This window comes from Mytilus californianus, unplaced genomic scaffold (assembly GCF_021869535.1).
Source record: "Mytilus californianus isolate M0D057914Y unplaced genomic scaffold, xbMytCali1.0.p SCAF_29, whole genome shotgun sequence".
Classification (NCBI taxonomy): Eukaryota; Metazoa; Mollusca; class Bivalvia; order Mytilida; family Mytilidae; genus Mytilus; species Mytilus californianus.
This window is the reverse complement of record NW_026262678.1, coordinates 1,259,551-1,283,438: the sequence shown is the minus strand read 5'-3', so window position 1 is coordinate 1,283,438 and position 23,888 is coordinate 1,259,551. Positions and strand designations below refer to the sequence as shown.

General features: G+C 31.8%; 1 protein-coding gene and 1 long non-coding RNA gene across 3 annotated transcripts in view; one reads left to right on the top strand and one right to left on the bottom strand.

Annotated features, from left to right (window-relative positions):
* Positions 1-21,849, top strand: part of LOC127732830 (uncharacterized) — a 127,376-nt gene extending 105,527 nt beyond the window's left edge. Inside the window, exons 27-29 of the mRNA XM_052242010.1 lie at positions 11,940-12,058; positions 13,569-13,730; positions 21,724-21,849. Coding sequence (XP_052097970.1) covers positions 11,940-12,058; positions 13,569-13,730; positions 21,724-21,849 — 407 coding nt within the window. The remainder of the gene's footprint in view (positions 1-11,939; positions 12,059-13,568; positions 13,731-21,723) is intronic.
* On the bottom strand, positions 735-8,907 carry LOC127732867 (uncharacterized). 2 transcript variants are annotated; one of them, XR_007996464.1, is made up of 5 exons: positions 8,581-8,907; positions 6,691-6,845; positions 3,516-3,612; positions 1,273-1,321; positions 735-801 (listed from the first exon to the last, which is right to left on the bottom strand). It is a non-coding gene; the product is annotated as an uncharacterized LOC127732867 (long non-coding RNA). The 2 variants fall into 2 exon arrangements; XR_007996463.1 differs by lacking the exon at positions 1,273-1,321.
* Positions 21,850-23,888: the final 2,039 nt, after the last annotated feature.

Genomic DNA, 23,888 nt, shown 5'->3' with positions numbered 1-23,888 from the left:
TTCTAAACATGGTTTGTATATATATGTATTTTTTTTTGCGGTAGGTTTTTTAGAGTTATGTTTTTATGTTTTAATATGTTTTTCTTTATTATCTTTTTTTTCTGTCAGGAACTCATTTTGAGTGTAAATACTTCATTGTGATGAGCTGTTGCTTTAAAAAGTAAATAACCCAAAATACCAAACTCCACAGAAAATACATGGCAAAATCAAAAGCTCAAACAAATAAAAAACAACTGTATACAGGCATTCTTTTATGCAGAAAAATAACAGTGCTCCATAATTTTTATATCAAGTAGAATTTTTTTTTTTATTAACTTGTTGTCTCTTCTATTTTCATATTTTTGTCTCTTTGACATACCACATTTCTATTGTCTAGTGTATTCTATTTTGGTTTGTTTGTCTCTTCGACATTCACCATTTCTATTGTCTATATTCTATATTTTCATGTTTGTCTCTTTGACATACCCCATTTCTATTGTCTATATTCTATTTTCATATGTGTGTCTCTAGACATACTCCATTTCTATTGTCTATATTCTATTTTCATATGTCATTATGTGTGTCTCTTTGACATACTCCATTTCTATTTTCCTATGATGTATGTGATATTTCTATTGATATATCACCATACACAGATATTTAATTGTCTTCACTGCTGGCTATTACTGGTGCATGTGTATGCAGCTGCTTTTTTGGAAACATCCTGTATGATTAAGAAAGACAACTAAATTGACTTTCAGTTCAATATTGTATTAATCTAAAATTAACGTTCTTTGGTTCTGTTTCTTTACTTTTCAGTTTCTGCAAGTAAAAATAAAAGAACAGAGTTTCAATGTCCACCTAGTCGTACATTTTTTATCTATCAAGGGGCAATATTAAAAAAAAAACATGTTTTTTTGCTCTTTGATCAGGTTGTTGTCTCTTTGACATATTCCCAATTTCCATTCTCAATTTTATTTTTTGTTCTCAAAAATATTTATTAATAAAAATGTGTTTGGGGGAAAAAAAGTTCTTTTTCTTGTATACTAAATATTTCAAACCGACCAGGGCATTACTATAATAGTATACTACATGTATAAGTTTAATAAAAAAAATGAGAGCATTTACGAGGCCATTTTCTATAAATTTATTATTTCCAAGGGGCATAACTCTTTTGAAAAAAGTTGATCGGCCAAATTTATAAAGCTTGACTAGGATTATGCTGATATTAACCTATAGAATAAGTTTTAAAAAATCTGGCAAGAATTGTACCTGCAAGACAAATATAAACACCTTACAATCATTCCATAAACATAAAGTAGTTCACCTTTACTTTTAGTATCTAAAAAAAAGACCAAATCAAGAGAAATTTAATATTGGCCAATGAACAATGAAAATAAGGTTAAGGTCAGATGAAGCCTGCAAGATAAATGTAAAGTTAAACCTAAACACCTTACAATTTTAATTTACAATCATTCCAGAAACCAATTATAGTTCACCTTTACCTTATAGTATCTGGAAAACAGACTAAGCAAGAAAAAAATATCAAATGAAGCATGAAGATGAGGTCAAGTTCAGGTGATTACTGTCAGACCCATTGATGGCCTTTGGCTGTTTTTTGCTCTTTGGTCGGGTTGTTGTCTCTTTGACACATTCCCTATTTCCATTCTCAATTTTAGATCAGTACACCTTACAAACATTCCATACACCAAATATAATTTACTGAATGCTTATAGTATCCAAAAATTAGACCAAAACATAAAAACTTATTACTGAACCATTAAAATGAGGTCAAGGCCAGATTACAACTACCAGTTGGACATCTACACCTTACAATAATTCCATACACCAAATACAGTAGACTTATTGCTTATAATGCCTGAGATATTGACTTGACCACAAAAACTTTCTGACCGAGTAGACAGACACTAGGACCTTGCAAGGTACCCATATACTAAGTAAATATAAATATCCTATTACCATGAATACTATAAATAATATTAATAAGAGAGAAATTATGAGAGAAATTAACATTACAAAAAATCTTTATTTTTTCAAGTAATCACTGAACCATGAAAATGAGTTCAAGGACAATGGACAGTTGACTGACAGAAACTTCATAACATACATATGCATCTATATACATTGTACATAGTATGAAGCATCCGTGTCTTCCACCTTCTAAAATATAAAGATTTGAAGAAGTTTGTTTACCCCACCATGGACGCAGCCGCCTGATCAATATCCCTATGTCGAGCTTTCTGCAACGGAAGTCGCAAGCTCATAAAAAAAACTAAGCCCATTTATTAGTTGAAATACAGAAAAATGAAAAAGAATATTTTCAAAATTTTGCCTTGGATACTGTAGTTTGGTCATTAAGAAGCCTCGAATATTCTGTCTCAATTTCACAAAATCCCATGTCTGTTTGGCAAAGTTATCAATGTTCAAAAAAAATTTAACCACAGACTGAACCTAAATTTTAGGACAGCGACGCCGCCTCTGGCAGAATCTAGGATCACTGTCTCGCTTTCGTGAAATAAATTTGCAAGCTTGGCAAAAAGCAGAACATGTATTTCAGAAATTGAAATTCTATGCAACTGTTAATACTTATATGCTGTTATGGTCCTACATATTCTTGTGTGTTCAATATTTTGGCATTACACAAAGTCATGCTTTCTTAGACTGTTTGAAATGACAAATGTTTTGTTGTTACATTAATTGATTAAATCTGTCGAAGGTGAACTGATAGATATTTAAGTTTGGGAATACATAATTTTTGCATCTTTTATTATTTTGTTATTTCTTTTTAGTGCTTGTTGATGAGTCCAGCCCTTTCTGGCTGATTCTGACATTTGGTTCTTATGTTGGGTGCTGTCTGCCATACTGGGTGTAGTTTTATTTTTTTTATTGGTTCACATTTTTTCATCCTTATACAAGTTACATGTATAGCCATAATAGGTTACTTTATGGTATGGATTTTGATCATTGTTTATGGCTGTACAGTGACCAGCAAATGTTTACATCTTCGTCCTTTGGTTTTTTAATTGATAGTTGTCACATTGAGAATCATACATGTACCTCATCTCCTTATACATGTTATATCTATATGCTGGTTCATAAAAAAAGCTTAAAAGGAAATTATTCAATTGTTATACATGTATGTTTGAAAACTCATTCCTATAATGCAAAAACAATAATCGATTGATTTTTCTTGCTTATTTTAATGTTCAGTGGCAAATATTTTACAATGTATGTATATTTTCGACGAGAACAACTTTTAAATATACAATTCATAATATAAGCAAATGCTATAATTATTTGAACTTCTGTCATCTCATGCGTGTGTGTGTGTGGAGCAGAAGAAGGAGAGCAGGATAAGGATTCCTTGATGCATACTTGACATCAGAAAGACATAAATAAACAACAGTATACATTTTTTTTGTACATGCCGTAACATGTACAATTACACTTGAAAAAGGTTTAAATAGATAACATTAAATTATTTAAATTAACTGCAATTCTACAGATGAACTTACTTTGATACCAGTTCTTTTTGCCGGACATCCGCATCTACATGTACACCAGTGATTCTAATACTGCACTTTCCTTTCATTTGGTAACCATGGTAATAAGCTAAAATTGTAAATCTTAATTTAATCCAGAACTCCAGACAAAAACTAGATCATTGTTGTAGATGAAGTATGAACTGATGCTCAGAGTCACTAATTTATATTTTTACTTTTGAGTGAATGGAAAAAATGTGTAAGCAAACAACAAAGGTCGTATAAAAAGATCAACAGTGTAACTAATATTAATAATATACATGTATGTATAGCCTAAGCCCGTCTTAGTATAGTATGAACTTTTTCCAATATAAAATCATCTATTCTGCTGTCTACAGTTTAAAATAAAATGCTCTGCTGGGCGCAGCTTGATACGACAGCAGAGGTTGAACCCTGATGGTTGGGGCAAGTATGGATACAACATTCAAGCTTGATACAGCACTGAATTTGGATTGTGATTAAATATTTGACACAGCATAGGTTTCTGACACAGAATGAATGTGGTCTAAGAACTTAAAAATTTTTAATTTACCTATTCAAACCATATCATTATTATTTGCTTTTATATATAAATCAGAAATAACCAATTAATTTAAAATGGAAAATTTTAAAGAAAAAAAAGGAAAAAAAAATCCCTCCCCCAAATTTTTTGAACCCCCTTATGATTCATCACCCCCAAACTCAATCCCAGCCTTCCCTTTGTGGTATGGTACCTTGTAGTACAATTTCAGAGAGATCCATACACTTGAACACAAGTTATTGTCTGGAAACTAGAAAAATGTTTGTTTTAGGCCCCTTTTTGGTCCCAAATTTCTAAACATTTAGGGCAATTACCCCCAAACTCAAACCCAGCTTTCCCTTTGTGATATGGAACCTTGTAGTACAATTTCATAAAGATCCATACTCTTACACACAAGTTATTGTCCTGAAACTAGAAAAATGCTTGTTTTTTGCCCCTTTTTGGCCTCAAATCCTAAAATTTTGAGGCAATTACCCCCAAAATCAATCCCAGCCTTCCCTTTGTGGTATGGTACCTTGCAGTGCAATTTCAGAGATCCATACACTTGAACACAAGTTATTGTCTGGAAACTAGAAAAATGCTTCTTTTTGGCCCCTTATTCCTAAACGTAGTTACCCCAAAACTCAATTCCAGCTTTCCCTTTGTGATATGGAACCTTGTAGTACAATTTCAGAAAGATCCATACACTTACACACAAGTTATTGTCATGAAACTAGAAAAATGCTTGTTTTTTGCCTTTTTTTTGGCCCCTAATTCCTAAAATTTTGAGGCAATTACCCCCAAAATCAATCCCAGCATTCCCTTTGTGATATGGAACCTTGTGGTACAATGTCAGAGAGATCCATACACTAACACACAAGTTATGCCTCGAAGTTACAAAAATGCTTATTTTTGGCCCCTTATTCCTTAACTGAACATTGGTACCATAACCCCCAAAATTAATCCCAACCTTCCTTTTGTGGTATTGAACCTTATGGTAAAATTTCATAGAGATCCATTCACTTAAACTAAAGTTAGAGTGCGAAGACCAATGTGTATTCGGACGACGACGACGCCAACGTCATACCAATATACGACCGCAAAATTTTTTTGCGGTCGTATAAAAAACAACATTTAGGCATTAACTCTTGATGTTTATTAAATCTTGATTTCCTGTTACATAGGCAAAATTGTTTAAATACACCATTTATAGGCATGTTGTGGAATCTCAATAAATACTTATGATTGCAATGTACGTTTAATCGTTGTTGTAGCTATGAAATCTATACAATAACGTCATTCACTACAGCGTTAGGGTTACAACATAACCAGAGTTCAATGTTAGTACTTCGTGTATACTATTTTCAGACAAGGCAATATTAACTCATGAACATAATATGTTGTCATTTGTGTTACCATCCATACTTCATGCACTTAATAAAAGAACAGCGCTTCAATGTACTTCGCCAATTGATGGATATATAAAATTTGCTGTCAAAAAGCAAAAAATATGTATGTTCTTTTAACCTTTTTCATAAATTATAAATAATCTAAAAGAAATGAAGACATGTGTGGGATTGCTTGCAATGCAGTTTTTCTTACAATATCTATTTCCAAGAGGTATAACTACTGTAAACATATTTGATCAGCAGTTATTTTCTAACTCATAAAACTAAAAGACCATGCTGATATAGACCTACATGTATGGTATGAATTACAAAAATATCTGACAAAAAAATGCAACCATAACAGTGCTTTACTGGAAAAAATGGTTATCTTCCATAGAATTTACATTTCAAAATGAAGTAATTCCTGTATAAATAATTTATCCAAGACATTACTGGTATATAATAAACCTTTGGTATACATTATTATATGAATAAACTTTAGACATAGAAGTATGTCTTCTCTGTATGAAATCCTGTTAGTTGATTTCAAATAATGATATTCAAATGACGATGCTTAAACATCCAAAGTCACACACCATCCATGACTTGAAAAAGTTTCAAAATCAATAGACCATGACTGAGGGGCTGGGCAAAATAAAAAACAAGGGATATGAAATGTGCTAGTACTCTGACATATACAACTGCATATCAATTCATGCAAATATCAATGATTTATCATTATTGGTTCACTCAAACTGACCTAATCAGAAACTTTTCACATTTAAGTTAAGTAAAAATATCAAAGTCAATCAACCATGACTGAGGGATTTGGACCATATAATCTCAATGGAAATGGAAATGAGAAGTGGATATACTACTTCTACTGCAAAAAATATTATTGACTTATTTAACCATGACTCGGCCATAAGTTATTGTTTGGTTCCTCTTAAACTGACCTAATCTCAATTTTTAACAAATTGTTTATAACTTCACCTCTGTTACAGCATGCCCAAGACTCACCTTCATGACTGTTGTTGCAAGACAAAAAAAGAACAAGCAATGAAGTGTTAATAGAGCTTCCAACCCTATTTTCTATAAAATTGACCTGTAAAAAAAAAAATTTGTCACTGCTTATAGAAATAGCCCACAACAAGAATCAAAACTTTCAACTCTATCATGTCTATGACCTCAAAACTTGCAACATGTATACAGTCTGACAACAACAAAATATTTAAACAAAGTTATCCTCTTCATTACATACCTCTCATCACAAAATTATTCATTGACTACTGCTCCTTTTATGCACATAAATCAATATGACAATCTATGAATCCATTATATAATCTAGAAAGCAAGGCCTCAAATGAATTCTGTTCTGTTGAAGTACATGTACAAAATGTACTTTCACTGAAAATGCTAAAAGAAATAATGTATAACATGTTCAAATGTATAATAAAATGAAGTTACAATACATCTGCCAAATTGCCTTAAATATTTTTATATGGCAAAAATGGCTTATTTTGATCTTTTAAAACAAGAACAACAGATCTAGACTTGCCCTGTTTCTTGTTGCTGTATATCATATTTGTTTATTTGTTCCTTGTTTTGTTTATAAATCATTATCAGTCTGTTAGTTTCCTCATTTGCATTGTTTAACATTTGTCATTTCCATTAAATGTCTTTTATAGCTGACTTTCTGGTATGGGCTTTGTTCATTGTTGAAGTCATCTTGTACATTTGTACCATAACTTTAATATACTTGTTAACTTCTATGTCATTTGATCTCTTGTGGAGAATTGGACTCTTCTCATTGGCAATCTTACCACATCTTCTTATTTTTATATTCACATTTAAGTACATGTAGATGTAAAGTAGACCATTCATGCACTCTAGGGTCCACTTCTACTTATAATGTACAAGGTGATAAGACCTGCCGCTGTAATAGCCTGGGTCATATTTTTCAGCTTAAACATATGTGAATAGGTGTGGAAAACTATCAGAGGTATAATACATGTATGATAAGGCTGAGAAACACTAGATGTTTATTGTTATAGTACTCAGTAATAGTAGTCTCAGACTCAGGATAATCAAGGCTTATTGTACTTGTCATATGATGGGGGGTAGGAGGGGTCCTGATCCCGAAATCCCGGGCTTAAAAACATTGAATTCTGAGGTCCCGAATTTAAAAAAAATTAAATCCAGACATCCCAAAATTCGAAAAAAAAGAATTCCCGGATTCCGAAAGGATCAATCCCGAAATCCCGAGCTTAAAAACACCCGATCCCAGAGTCCCGATAAAGGTCCTACCCCCCTCTCAGATGCAAAGCCCTGTAATTTTCTTACATTTGTGTAGTTGCAAGTCTTGTTTTGCCTTAAGTTAACATGAAATAAGGAATTTGAGCCTCAGATTTGAGCTTTAATCAAATGTGATGATTTTCTCGGTAATACCGGAATGTGATTCTTGTCCGCTCCTGCATGTCCTGGAATCATTCATTATTAAAATTGGGGAAAGGTTACATGTACATTATTACCTACGCGATGTATGAAAAGGTATATACATTTTTTAAATCTAAATTATATGAAAAGGGGGGAGTAATTGATCCCCAGGAGCACCCCTATCTATTAAGTGTAAAATAGCTATTAATTGCTAGAGAGATAATAAAGTCGTCTACAGTTTCATGGTTTTAAAACAACTGAAAAACAAATACAAATACCACACATGTATCATAAGATATACAGGTCTGCATCAGTTAAAGTAATTAAGTTCTGTTGTGACATTAGATAAACAATTTCAATACATTACATCAAGTATATGATGTCCTCCCCTTGTATATGATATCCCCCCTTTTTCCAAGTTTGTCTTATTGTCTAAAGGGCTTACAAATTATATGGTTATTTGGGATGTATTTGTGTCTAAATCTTGTAATATCCTCATTATGAAATATAAATAGATAATGAAATGGATTACCCAATGCAATTATATTTATATTACAATTATGGGGGGGGGGGGGGGGGGGGGGGGTTGTTCATTGTCGTTCTCAGGTTTACAAATACAGTATCTACAGTCAAATAGTCTTTCGTGAAAAATAAAGCACACACATCTTCCTGCTTTTACCCAATAATTAAACAAAATGTGCATAATAATATTTACCTTTCGTTCCGCTTTTAGGGTACGTAAAATTATCCATCAAAACAAAAACACTTTGACTTTTGTTGCGTTGACTTTCGTTTCATAAATTTTCTATGTTTCGTTCCCCGGTTTCTTCCAGTTAATCGACAAGTCACCCATTTCAATTTATCTGTTTATAATAAATTTTTGATTCACCAGTTTGAAAAACCAAAGTTCCTTGTATCATCTATCTCTGTCCATTCTTAAAAACTGTTAAAATGACAGCAACAGATGATCGCGTGAGCGTCCATGGATTTTGCGTCATAGTATAAAAAACGGTAACGGTGAAAAGATTTCCGGGTTTTCGTGTTCGACGTACCATGGCGGCAAGCTTTCTTACATTTACGTATATTTGAGGGTCTGGAATCAAGATGGGAGTTTAAGAATAGAAAATAATGACAAAAAGTGCAAAATAAAGAACAGATAGTAAAAAAAGGCAGAAATATAGAATAAAGAATCATAGAGAATAATTGGATTATTAATAAAAAAAAAAAGAATTGAGAATAAAGAACAAACTAAATAAAGAATATTTATTCATATTATTATTTAATATTTATAACCCATTCACTTATTCTACATTCTGTTCAATTCAAAATTAGATAGCTCTGCTGTGGGGGTGACACTGACAGGGCTGACCTGTTTTCATCATCATGATCATGTGGGATTTAGTGGGAAGAGTAGAAAGTGAACTTTCCTGTTTGAGAAATACGCTATATAGATAATAAATGAAAAAATGTATGTGATAATTAAATGACAAATTTTGACATTTTCTCAAAACATTTTTTTTTAATGTCCTTTAAAACATATGAAAACATATGAAAATCATATGTTTTTCATATGTTTACAAACATATGTAAACATATTTTATAAAACATATGAAAACATATGTTTGCTTCCATATGTTTTCATATGTTTCAAAACATATGTAAACATATGTTTGTAAACATATGTTTTTCATATGTTTGGGACAAACATATGAAAAACATATGAAAATCATATGTTTTTCATATGTTTTGAAAACATATGAAAAACATATGTTGCAATTTTTCCTGTGTAGTCAATTAAGATTGAAGTCGAGTGTTCCCGCACGAGCTGGATTCGAACTTACAACCTCAATGTTGACTGGCTAGTGATAACAGTAGTAACTACTTAGACCACTCGGCCACCGAGGCCCCTAGATGTGTATGTCATGTGTTGCTATTTATAGGCACTTATATATATAATATATATATATATATATATATATATATATAGTGTCTAAAAATAGCAACAATCAACATTCAATCTATTTAGGCGTGGATCAGTTTGTAAATAAACTGATGCAGTTACTACATTAAATTATATAAGTGCCTAAGAATGTAACTTTAACACACTAATGAGTGTTATACAATTAGTTGTTATATTTTATATTATTCACGCAATATTTCGCTAAACAAATTAGCTTCATCAGGCGTGTGCATCTCTCAAGGTGAAATCGGATGCATGACAAAAAGATATTTTTGTAGCTTGAACTATACAAAATTTGAGTAAAAGTTTAACAAAATTTATTGATGTTCTATAAAAAATATATGTTTGTAAATTGTCTAGAAAAATATTTTTGCCGCTTATTGTACATAGCAATTCTTAAATCAAAACAAATAGTTGTTTTAGTTAAATAGAATGAAGTTCAGGATTTATTCCTTTTGGATTTGGGTAGAACTGTTTTTCATCTCTCTCATTAAGTCCATCAGGTTCAAGAGTACGTAGCTGATGCATCCAGAACCTTTCTCTCTGTTTTCTCCTTTGGGAGTCCCAATTTTGGTTTACCTCAATTATTTGAAAGGTGATATTTTCAAAAGTATGCCCTGTTCTTAAGAGGTGTCTCGTAATTGGACAGTTTCTTCCTTTTGTATAAAAAGACCGGTTATTGTCAAGTCTGATGTTGAATTTCGTTTCTGTTTCACCAACATACTGCAGCTTGCAAGTTCCACAAGTAAGAATATAAATACTATTTTCCGTTTTGCAATTAGATGTAACATAGATGTTGTATCGCTGCTTTGTTACTGTGCTGCTGAAAGAGTGGTCAGTGTTGGCGACTTTACAGCACTTACAATTGGTTCTTCCGCATTGTTTGTAACACCCAATTTTAGAAGTCTCTTGTTTCTTTACTTTAGATGTGACAAGTATGTCTTTGAGATTTTTGGGTCTGCGATAGGCAATAACAGGAGGTGATGGGAAATTTCTTTTAAGGAAGAGTCATTTTCGATAAGACGCCAGTGCTTGCGGATAGTAGATGCAATATTTGTCAAATCGGGATGGAAGGTGACAACAAACGGAATTCTATCTGCGCGGGTCGTCTTATCTTTGTATTCCATGAGGATATCTCGATCTTTTTCTTGGGCTTTATCAAAAGCGTCTGTGATGTTTTTGCTTTTGTATCCTCTTGATTTTAGTTGTTTTTTTAGTTGTCCCAAACGACAGACGGAACTAGTATGGGATCAAAAATGGCACCTTCTTTTGCCAACATTTTTATGGGGAATCTTGAAGAACGCATCCTTTTGAGTGTGCCATACAAACCCTTGTCATGGTTCCGTTTTATTGATGATATTGACATGAAATGGAACGATACTGCAGAACATTTACAAGATTTCTTAAATCATTGTAATCAGTTCCATCATTCAATTAAATTTACATCTGAATTTTCAAGCGAGAAAATTGCTTTTCTCGATACCACCACACTGTGAACAACATCGAAAAAATATAAACAAGTCTAAATTGAAAACAACGTTCAAACCTATGATTGCGTTGGATAAAAACCGCAATTTATATATAAATATATATATATATAAACCCGTTGCGTTTACTTGCATTTGTCATGAACCTGTTGTTCCGTGGTTGTCGTTTGTTAATGTAGTCCATAAGTGTTTCTCGTTTCTCGTTTTTCATATAGATTATGACGTTGGTTTTCTTGTTTGAATTGTTTTATACTAGTTATTTTGGGGCCCTTTATAGCTCCTTGTTAAAGGCCGTGCTTTGCCCTATAATTATTAAATTTTATCACATTGTGACTTTGATGGAGAGTCTCATGTGCACTCATACCACATCTTCTTATTTCTATATAGATTTAGAATATGAATAGTTAAAACATTGTTTTGACGTCATATACATGTAATTGTTAAACCCGTTCGTTATGTCAGTCATTAGACTATCATTTACCTGGAAGACTTATGTTACTTTCAACTGTCCAATACTTTTAAGAATAACCCTCATTTGTCTTTAAAAATATTGGACAGCTTAATCAAAATACCACATTCAAAATTAATTTCTCTCAGCGAAGTATTATTGTTTTTCTTTTACTTAAGAATCTGTGAAAGAATTACAGGATTACGTGATTAATAAAGAAAAGGCCTTACAGAAACTTGGGGAAATATATTTACTAGACATGAAAATAAAAGAAGTACAACGAGAAAAGAAACGCCAGGTAAAATTGTGGTTTTGCGTTTTATAAATATTTTTAGATGTTTGAAATTGAAGCTGATACCTTGAACCTCAAATCGTCGATACATAAATTGATACAACTTTGATATGGATGTATCAATTAAAATCTTTAAATTTTAATCAAATGTGCTTCCAAGTAACGCAAATAAAAAGAAAGAAAACACGTAAACAGTAACCTTTAACTTCACTTTCTGCTATATAGATGATGTTTTCTCGCACTAAATAATTTATAATTTGGCGACTATATTCAAAACATTCATCCAATCGAACTTGAAAAAAGGATACAACAGATACAGTCAAGTATGCACTAATTTACATCTAGAAATTGACAATGAGGGTCGATTAAAAACAAAACTCTACGATAAAAGAGATATGTTCAGCTTCGCAAATGTGAAATTTCTATTACTATGTAGAAGCATTACAGCAGATCTTGCATTCGGAGTATATGTTTCCCAGTTGATACGATATTCCAGGGCTTGTATTTCCTATCATCATTTCCTTGACAGAGGATTGCTGCTCACAGGGAATCTATCAAACCAAGTTTTCCAAGTGGTGAAGTTGCAAGCACCTCTTCGTAAATTTGACAGACGCCACCACGAGTTGGTTGACCGTTATGGAATATCTGTTTCACAGATGACAGAGTTAATGTTTCAATTGTCGTAACTACAATCCTGCCCCTTTTTATCCATAAGTATGAACTACTACCGGGTTTGTACTAACGTCATCGACACGATGGGTTCCACATGTGGAGCAGAATCTGCTTAGCCGTAAGGAACACCTGCTATCACCCCATTTTTCGGTTGGGGTTCGTGTTGCTTAGTCTTTGGTTTTCTATGTTGTGTTTTTGTACTGTTGTTAGTCTGTTGGTCTTTTTCCTTTGTAGTAATGGCGTTGTCAGTTTATTTTTGACTTGTGAGTTTGAAAGTCCCTTTGGCATCTTTTACCTCTCTGTTATCTAATTGTGTTCATATTAATATTGTATGCTTTATGCAGCTAAGTCGGAAAACTACGTCACATTGTGAATCCCAGCTTATCATTTACAGTATCAATTTGAAAATAACATTGGTTGGTACATATTACATTCTCGATAATTGTTTTTGGACCCATAATCGATTTATGCTCAATATTCTCTTGAAACATTATAAAAAGACAGAATCATTAATCAAAAGTAAGCTTATCAGTACAACAGAAAGCAAAACTTTGTAATTTAGAAATAATACATATATATATACATATATGGTGTTCGAAAAATACACATCTTTTCTCGAATTTATGGTAACTATTGAAAGTTAAAAAAACATTTAAAACGTTATCATTTCTGCTCTTTCCTCATTTGAAAGAATAAAACGGTTTCCATATACATAACATGTGTTTTGTTTTATAAAGTAATCTCGGTGCAATAATATTTAGAGGAAAAACATACAAAAATTGCATAGTGTGTGAACGATGAAACTTCATAAACGCGGTATTAATAATATTTATTCATTTTAAAGACAGAAAACAAACGCCATGAATATGACATGACCTTACCAACTACAACAATGTTTTTGGAATTCATGCCAGACTGTCTTATATCTGACTTTAAAAGACAGCGTAAAGAAAGAAGCGCTATTATTGGAGCACTTGCAAAAATAGTCACCACAAACAGGAACAAAGTAAGTACTTGTTTTTAACTTTTTTCACTTCTTTTGCATACAAACAATAGTAAATTGGCTGGTTGGTAAACTGTTGATACATATCTTATAAGACTAAGAAATTATACCCTTTTGAAATCAAAACATTCCAAAATTATATCTAATATACTTATTGTAACAATTGATTTTTTATAGTTTTTATACGACAGTAAAAATTATCAGCCGTATAATGGTATGGCGATGTCGTTTCCAGACAAATATCTTTAGTATCAGTGTATGGATGTCTAAATAATTGTAATTTGAGGTTTCATACCATAAAAGTAAGGATGGGATAGATTTTGGGGGTTTTGGCCTTACCGTTCCAAAATTGTGGTCCAAAATGGGACCAAAAGCAAACATGTTTGTGGTTTCCGATCAATGAATTGAATATAAGTGTATGAACTTGTATGAGATTGTACCATGAGGTTTCATATCACAAGAGGAAGGTTGGATTGAAGTTTGGGGTTATGTTTGTATCCGCTTTGGAATGAGGGGCCGAAAACGGTAAAACAAACAAGCAATTTTTAAAACTGTGGACTGCATATTTATGACAAATTTCAATTTACTTTAAGTTTGAATAATTTAGAAATTTTGGGTTTTTTAACGGCGTAATCCGTATTTCAGTTGGTCCAAATAAGGGAGTCAAAATATTTTTTGATTGATTTCAATATGTCTGATCTTTAGATTCTTGAATGGACTCATTTTTCTAATTGGTCCCCATCAGAGTCAAAATTGTCTAATTTAAACTTTATTTGATTTCAGCACACATTGAATAATTGATGTTTTTGCTGTGTTGAATTACTTACATTTGATCTATTTTATGTAAAAGAGAGGCGAAAGATACCAGAGGAACAGTCAAACTCATAAATCGAAAATAAACTGACAACGCCATGGCTAAAAATGAAAAAGACAAAAATAGACAAATAATAGTAAACAAGAAACAATTGTAATTGTTGTATTTCAAATTAAGAGTTACCTGCCCTTTAAATGTTTAAGTTTATGATTTATCTATTACCTTTAAGGTGATATGCACATGGAAAGCTGTCATTTTCAAAAGTTAATATATCTGAATTAGCACAATACTTAGTTACATTTGAAAATGACAGCTTTCCATGTGCATATCACCTTAAAGGTAATAAATAAATCATAAACTTAAACATTTAAAATGTTTAAGTTTATGATTTATTTATTACCTTTAAGGTGATATGCACATGGAAAGCTGTCATTTTCAAATGTAACTAAGTAAATAAATCATAAACTTAAACATTTAAAATGTTTAAGTTTATGATTTATTTATTACCTTTAAGGTGATATGCACATGGAAAGCTGTCATTTTCAAATGTAACTAAGTATTGTGCTTATTCAGATATATTAACTTTAATGATTATTGTTCATGCATTATTCTTTTTTAAGATGGTTATCATGTATTCAAATTATTGATACTGAATTATGGCCCCGCCGGGTCGTCCTATAGTGATCAATCTGTCAGTAACAAATTGTGTCCGCTCTATATCTAGAAACCGCTATGATTTTAAAGTTTATACTTGACATGTATATCAACCAACACCAGAGGGTGTGTCATTATGTTTGTACAACTTCCTAGGTCAAAGGTCAAGGTCAAAAACTTTTGTTCAGTTGACAACCCCATGTGATATGGTATAGATCATGTCCGCTCTATATCTTGAAAACCGTTAGGATATCAAAAATAACATCATTTACAAAGGATGAAATTTTACAAAATCACAAATCGGTTCTTCTTTCTTTTGGTATTAACATTTAAGAAACCGAAAAAAAATACTGTCATTATACTGGATACCAAAACTTCACAAAACTCCTTTTAAAGCACCTAGGCGGATCATCATGATGACTATACATCTTTCTAAAGTGCTGACTACTATTCTTTCTACAGGAAATAAATAACAACTTAATCTCAATCTCATATTGTATTTTTAGAAATTTATCTGTGACGTCACTTTTTGTGGCGTTGATACATTCGTGTGACATACAGTTCATTATTCTATTGTGCTGTATTTGTGTTCTGTCGTAAATTAGTTTTCAGGTGTTCGTTGTTAATCTGTAGTTAACATGTTGAAATGGACTATTATATTACTAATTTATGTATTTCTCTGTACTGAATGTTCTTGCATTTATTTGTACTTTATTCCTGTCACATACTGTTGTCATTTTAGCGGTATTTTTAACATTGCTATATAAGCTGGAGGTTTGGCTAGCCATAAAACCAGGTTCAACCCACTATTTGTTCTTGAAATTTCCTGTACCAAGTCAGGAATATGGCAATTGTTATCACATAGTCCGTTTCTATGTATGTTGGCGTTTGTTTTTGTAGCAGTTCACTTTTTTCTGTTGTTCCGTTTTGTTTCCTCTTATAGTTGATTTGTTTCCCTCAGTTTTGGTTTGTGACCCGGATTTGTTTCAGTTAAATCGATTTATGACTATTGGTCAACGGTATACTACTATTACTTCTATTTATACATCACATTTCCTGCCTTTCCTGTCACCTAAAATCACAATATGTAACAACTTCAATCATTATCTGATGACAAAAAAACTTCAACTATCATACACATTCAGCTGTGCGCCACTAACATAAACAAATATTAAACATTTTAATAAAAGGTTCGGCTGTTTTCTGCCCTTTGGTCGGTTTTTTGTCTCTAGTCCATTCCCCAGTCCATTCTCAATTTTATTCCTACCAATTACAGCTTAAATTATTTTCCGTTATGGTGCATTTTAGCTGATATTTTACATAAATAGAAAATTAAATGTGTTCTTGGATATTCATATTCTAGCAGTGTATTTATATGTTTGACATTGGACTATATTGGGTAAAAGTCTAATTTCAAATTGTTCAGTTCATTGACGACATTTGATCTGTATCAGAAACCTGACTGTATTAAATATTTAATCACAATCTAAATTCTGAACTGTATCAAGCTTTAACGTAATGCTAATACTTGTCTTAACTGTTCGGGGTTCAACTTCTTCTGTCGTATCAAGCGGGAGCATTATTCTACGGTTGGGATCTGTTTTGACCACTTCATAACTGTCAGACTTATCCAATACGGTGACCTATAGTTGTTAATTTCTGTGTCCATTTGGCTCATGTAGAGAGTTTTTTCGTTGACAATCATACCGCATCTTCCATTATTAATATTCTATCATTCCATGGTTCTTAACTTTATAGGGTAGAAAAAAGAAAGACGAAATGTGCCAAAGAAGTAGTTCAAACTCATAAGTCGAAAACACACTTACAATGCTAACATTATTGTTAGAATCTGTTCTCGGGGAGAACGGAACGCGAGTTACCCGTATCATAATTCTCGGCTTGCATTTTTTTTCAATAAGTATTATTTCATAAGAATGAATTCAATGTACATTTGAGGCGTTTTTGTGCAACCTTAATATTTAAATGACATGTTAATGGCCCAATTAACTCTTTTGTTCATTGTTAATCTGTTGATCATTCCATCTCGGATTAATAAATGTCAACACTTCTGATTACACGCGTGTACCAAATAAAATGTTTACTTTGCAATTTCCTTCAATGAGACAGCTTGTATGCACAGATATTTCAGCTTATTTCTGAAAGTGATTATTCTATTAAAAATTTGATGGATGTTAATTGTTCGAACGAAAGACATACATGTGAGTGAAAATGAACACCATATAATTATTATTAATCTTTGTTTATTTGTTTATAAAATTCATCATCCGACATTTTTTCCAGAAAACTAATTCCACGAATTTTAGAACATGTAACTTTTGCTTAATCCACGAAAATTGATACACACGATTTAAAGTACTTTCACAATATATATATAGTTGGGTGCAGACCAAGCATTACATGTAGACGGGCGGAAATTGTTACCACGGCGTTTACTCATGTGCACTCCGAAAATTCAGTAGACATAAAAAGTAAACGGGCGTTTACTTTCGCGTTTACCTCCGCGTTAACGCGAAAATGGCCCGTCTTTTAATTTTGTAACGAGTAAACGGGCGTTTACATTCGCGTTTAATTCCGCGTTAACGTGAAAAAAGCGCGTCTTCTCTTTCCGTAAAAAGTAAACGCACGTTTACTGTTTTAGTAAACGCGTGTTAAGGCAGATTTTCGTCATATCCTTGATACACTGACCTTACATATCAAATGATAAGGTACATCAAAATTAATATTCACGAATACAGTAAATTATATAACACCTCTTTAATCAATTGAAAATAATCATAGTATATTTCTTTTTCTGCACAAATAAACATGTCCTTCTTTGATTCAAATAATTAAATCATCACCAAAATCCAGCAGCCTTCACATCTCAGACTGCCTCAAACAAAAACAAAAATATTTGACCATATGTGCACTTTATTATGTAAATATATATAGCCACAGAGTAAATCAGTAATAATTCTATGTCAAGATGGATTGTATAATAAAGATGACAGCAATATTGGAACACAATGACTACAAAATTTTGTCCGCATTAATTGAGATTGACAGCATGTATTCTTTTTATTCAAAATATTGAATCGTAAAAAAATTTCAGTAGTTTTGATACCTGATGCTGACTCTTATAACAAAATTATTTGACTGCATCAACCAAAACTTACCATATTTGCAACAGTTTTTGTAAAATTATATAGCCTCATAGTAAATCAGTAATATTTGTTATGTCAGGAGGGAATGTATTATAAAAATGACAGCAATATTGGAACACAATGACTACAAAATTTTGTCTGCATCAGTTTAGAGAGCCAGCATGTCGTAAAATGTGTTTAGTTGATTTGATACCTCAGTCTGACTCGTATAACAAAATTATTTGACTGCATCAAACAAAACAAACCACATTTGCACTTCATTTTGTAAATATATAAAGCCTCATAGAAAATAAGTAATGTTTTTATGTCAGGATAGTTTGTTTAATAAAAATCACAGCAATATTGGAACACATTGACTACAAAAAAAATTTCCGCATCAATTTAGAGTGCCAGCATGTCCTCTTTTAATTCAAAATACTGAATCGTAAAAAAATTGCAGTAGTTTTGATACCGCAGGCTGACTCGTGTAACAAAATTATTTGACTGCATCAACCAAAACTAACCATATTTCCATTTTGTTTTTTTGTAAACATATATAGCCTCATGGTAAATCAGTAATATTTCTGTGTCAGGATGGATTGTATGAGAAAGATGACAGCAATATTGGAACACATTGACTACAAAAAAATTTCTGCATCAATTTAGAGTGCCAGCATGTCCTCTTTTAATTCAAAATATTGAATCCTATTAAAAAATTTCTGTAGACATGGTAGTTTTCATACCTCAGGCTAAAACTTATAACAAAATTATTAGATTATATCAACCAAAACTAACCATATTTGCACTTTATTTTGTAAATATATATCGCCTGATAGTAGATCAGTAATATTTCTATGTCAGGATGGATTGTATAATAAAGATGACAGCAATATTGGAATACAATGGCTATAACATTTTGTCCGCATCAATTTTGGAGTTTAGCATGTCCTCTTTTATTTCAAAATATCGAATCGTAAAAAAAAATCAGTAGTATTGATATCTCAGGCTTATTCATACAACAAAATTATTTGACCGCATCAACCAAAACTGACCATATTTGTATTTTATTATGTAAATCTATATAGTCGCATAGTGAATTGGATTTTTTGTTATCTCAAGATGGATTGTATAATACAAATGACATCAATATTGGAACACAATGACTACAAATTTTTTCCGCATCAATTAAAAGTTTTAGCATTTCCTCTTTTTATTCAACATGTTCAAAGTATTGACTTACCACAAAAATTAGTAGTTTTAATATTTTATGCTGACTCGTTTAACAAAATTATTTGACCGCATCAACCAGAACTGAACATATTTGCACTTTATTATATAAATCTATATAGTTGCATAGTGAATTGGTTTTTTTTTTTGTTATCTTAAGATGGATTATATAATAAAAATGACAGCAATATTGGAACACAATGAGTACACAAATTTTATTGCATCAACTTAAAGTTAAAAGGCAGCAATTTATACAACATGTTCAAAATATAGACTCGCCACAAAAAAATCAGTTGTTTTGATATCTCAGGCTGGCTCGTATATCTAATCATTTGACGGAATCAACAATGATCATATTTGCACTTTAGTATTTAAATTTATATGGCAGCTTATTAAATCAGAAGGTTTACTTTGTCAGGATGGATTGTATAATACAAATTACAGCAATATTGGAACACAATGACTACAAAATTGTGTCCACATCAATTTAGAATGCCAGTAGTTCCTCTCTGTATCCATAACAATGAACCGTCACTAAAACAGTAGTTCGAGATGCTTTGTATTAAAAACAAAACTATTTAACATTTAACAGCATCACCAAACTTCTACTCCTACTTCTACTGGTTAGTGACCACCGTCATCATGTTGACTATTCTGTGTGCAAGGATAGTTTTGAATACAATAAAAAAAATGGGATATATACAAATATTTGACAGTGGTGATTAACACATGATTAAAAACCAACGGCAACAATGACATGACTGATTACATTTGTACTTTATAATGAAAGGTATAAGAAGTTCTCTCCTAGGAATAGTATACTGTTAGTATATTATGTCGGTTGATTGCTTTTGTTTGTAGCTTAACGTCCAGGGGCAAACATTCTTGTTCATAACTAGTAAATTTTTTCGGACGTCCCAGATATCATTTATAATCGGCAAGTATAAGTCCGTCTTAATTAACGAGATGGTTCATAATTATACAACACTTTATATATCTATACACTGTACAATTTTCGGTTGAACATTTAGCAAAAGCAGAATCGTAAATCCAAGGCAAACAACATGAACAAGGTGAATTACGATGAAAAATCCATGTATTAAATGCATAGAGTTTTATTTAGGAAGAGACTGTTAAACATGGGGAACGAAGCAACGTAAACCACGATATTTATATCCCATCATAAACAAATATGTTGCCGATGCGTTGGATAAACTTTTTATCCGCCTTCTAATTAGGTTTCGGTGCACTTTGAAAACGACAACTATGTTGGCAACTATGTGTAACTTTACATGTAGAAACGTAAAAAGGACTATAAAATATTAATATAATCTAGTCTATGGTTCAATACAGTATTAAGTAAAAAAAAAATATTGTACTGTAGACGATTCATAGAACAAAAACCAAGTGGTTTGTGCAAATCCGCTACTTAAAGTTATTGGAACTGATTTTTGCAATTAATAAAACTTAATATTTCGATTTAAAAGTGTTTTTGAATTGTCACGGTTTCAAACACATATACTTAAAACTTCAAGATAAAAGTCGTTTTAACATAGTTAATAAATAAATATACAAATGAACACGCAGTTTATATCATAATTTACACAATCAGTTAATGCGAAAAGTAAACGCACGTTTACGTTCAAGTGCACTTAAAAATACACTTGTCAAATCTGTAGTAAACGCCCGTTTACTTTTAAGTGCACGGGAAATAACTTGTGAAATCTAAAGTAAACAGACACAGAGTAAACACGCGTTTACTCGGGTAGACATTAGAAATTTCCGTTTTCACTGCGTTAACGTAATTATAGTAAACGCGCGTTTACTAGTAATTGAATTTAACTAACAAAATATGTTCACGCGCGTTAACGTGCGTTTTACTTTATGTAATGCTTGGTCTGCACCAAACTGTATATATTTCAAAAATACTATATTTGCATTGGAACGGTAATTAAACAGTTCGTGGATGTCTTTCAGTTTTGAAAACAGGTACATATTTTGATTATTAATGGGCATCTACATATTTTGATTATTAATGGGCAATATAATTTTCTTGTCAAGTTATTTTGTATCTGTGTTAATCTGGGTGACAATTATATTATTCATTTGTGTGAGAAATGTCAGGATTGTTCTTGATAAAACTTTTATACTACTTTAGGTAGTTCCACAAGAAGATAAGAGGTATTTAGAAGATTTGGGTACGTATTGTTTATACATTTTCAACAACTTTACAGCGTATTTTAAATGCTGGATAGTTGAGGAAATAACATCACATACAGCTTAAAAGTGTAAAAAGTATTTTGTTTGTTCTTAAAATTTCCTATTGCTTCTCGGAAGGGTTTCCATTTTAAGGAAACGGAACATTGACAACTTCATCGCTTGAACTGGGCCCAATTCATTAAATCTCCAGGTCATCTAAAGTATATGCATTTTGATATTTGGGTGATGACGTCAATCGTCAGCTAAAAGATTGAAATATAGAGCATTGTATAAAGGTCCCTTTGGATGGTATCTAGTTGCAAACATGTTTCTTTTCTTTCAATGTGACTTTAAGCATTTAAGCATACGTTTGCATTTGAAACTTAATGTATTTGGTCAACATTTGTGTTAAATATATGGGATTCGTTATAAAAGTAATCATATTCAAAGTGAGAAATTTTTTTTGTAGATTTAAGAGTTGGCTTACAATCTGACTATAATCTTACGAGGTGTGATGTATCAAAAGAACTTAGCTTTCACTACTTTCTTTATTTTGACTCTAAATTGAATGCTCTTGGCTTTAAGAATATGTAACCTGAAAATCCATCTACCTTTACATGAAGCTGCTTAAAGGAAGCAGAATTTGTATATTGTACTGATGTAGCTAAAGCGTCCACTGTTATATAATTGAAGTGTTCTAGTGTCTCATACCAGGAAATTGAAAAGGACATGTAAGGGATTACAAACTAAACATGCTTAAGCCAATTCAATCACTCTTCAAAATTAACTATCAATTGCGTGATACTAAATTCCGCTATTATCTAATCTTTAAATATATGAGATGATTTAATTTCAATATATTTGTATATTGAGTCGTAATTTATAGATAAGATACATGTACTTGAAAAATATATATTTGATTAATAATCAAAGTAAAATTCAAGGCTGAATTTGCTAAATTAAATTTAGATAATAACTCATCTTTCACCAGCGAGACTTTTACCTTGTAGTTTTTATCGTGTTGTATTCGTTTCTTCATTTACCATCTGGTATCACAATATGTTTTCTAGACGCAATGTGGACGTGTGAAAAATCATCCTGTTCACACAACTGTCAATTCAAATAGTTTTGTATGTACCTTTATATGTTCAGGGGTTTCAATGAAATATGGGAAACAAATATTTAATTCAAAAGAATCATTGCTACAATAATTTCCTTGAAACACACCTTTCCTTTATAAAATGTCTCTCGGTAAGAGTACCGACTTTTAGCTCAGACAGCCATGCTACCAGGAGGTTGCCTGTCTTTTTATATAAATTCGTTTTGTTGATACTAATTTCATAAATTTTATAGTAAATAATCCTAACCATGACAAAATTTATAATTGCAGATTTTCTCAACTTCAGCTGGGAATCACTGCAAAACATGTAGGTATTTGGTTTATGTTAAAATGACACATTGAAAAAAGCTTTCATATCGGGGACGTCCACTCAACAAATCATTGATAAACAGTCAATTTGTTCGCCATACCTTTGTTGTGATAATTTGATGACAACATATGTTTAATGTCAAATTGTGTCATTTGAAATAGATTTCACCTTTTGCGTCATAAGTTTCTTTAAAATTAACTGGCGCCACCCCTTGCCCACAAACATTTTTGCTACAATATTCTTCAATAACTATGCTTTTCACTTCTCAACCAACATATGCATAGGTGAGGGGTGTTGCCACATGAAATCATGAAAATCAAATTGGAAAATGTGACAATATTTGGAAAAAAAATACTCACATGAAATCATTTCCCATTTTAGGCATATATATTTTTTACAAATGAAGCATATATGCATATTTCTCCTTCATTTTCTTTTGAATATAATACATGTTGCAATATATACACATAAAATGTACTCTAACAATGTAAGCTTTAAAAAAATCCCGTTTATATGGACAGTCCTTGTGTTTGCTGACTCTACTCCTTTTGTTCTTTTGCTGTGTGATCAACAAGCCGTTTTTATCACAAAACCGAAACGTTCGTGTGTTGGTAAAAGGAAAAAGAAAAGTCTTTTAATCTAACAGTTAAAGCAAATACTAGTGATGTTGATAAAGTTAAGTATTTTGTCCTTT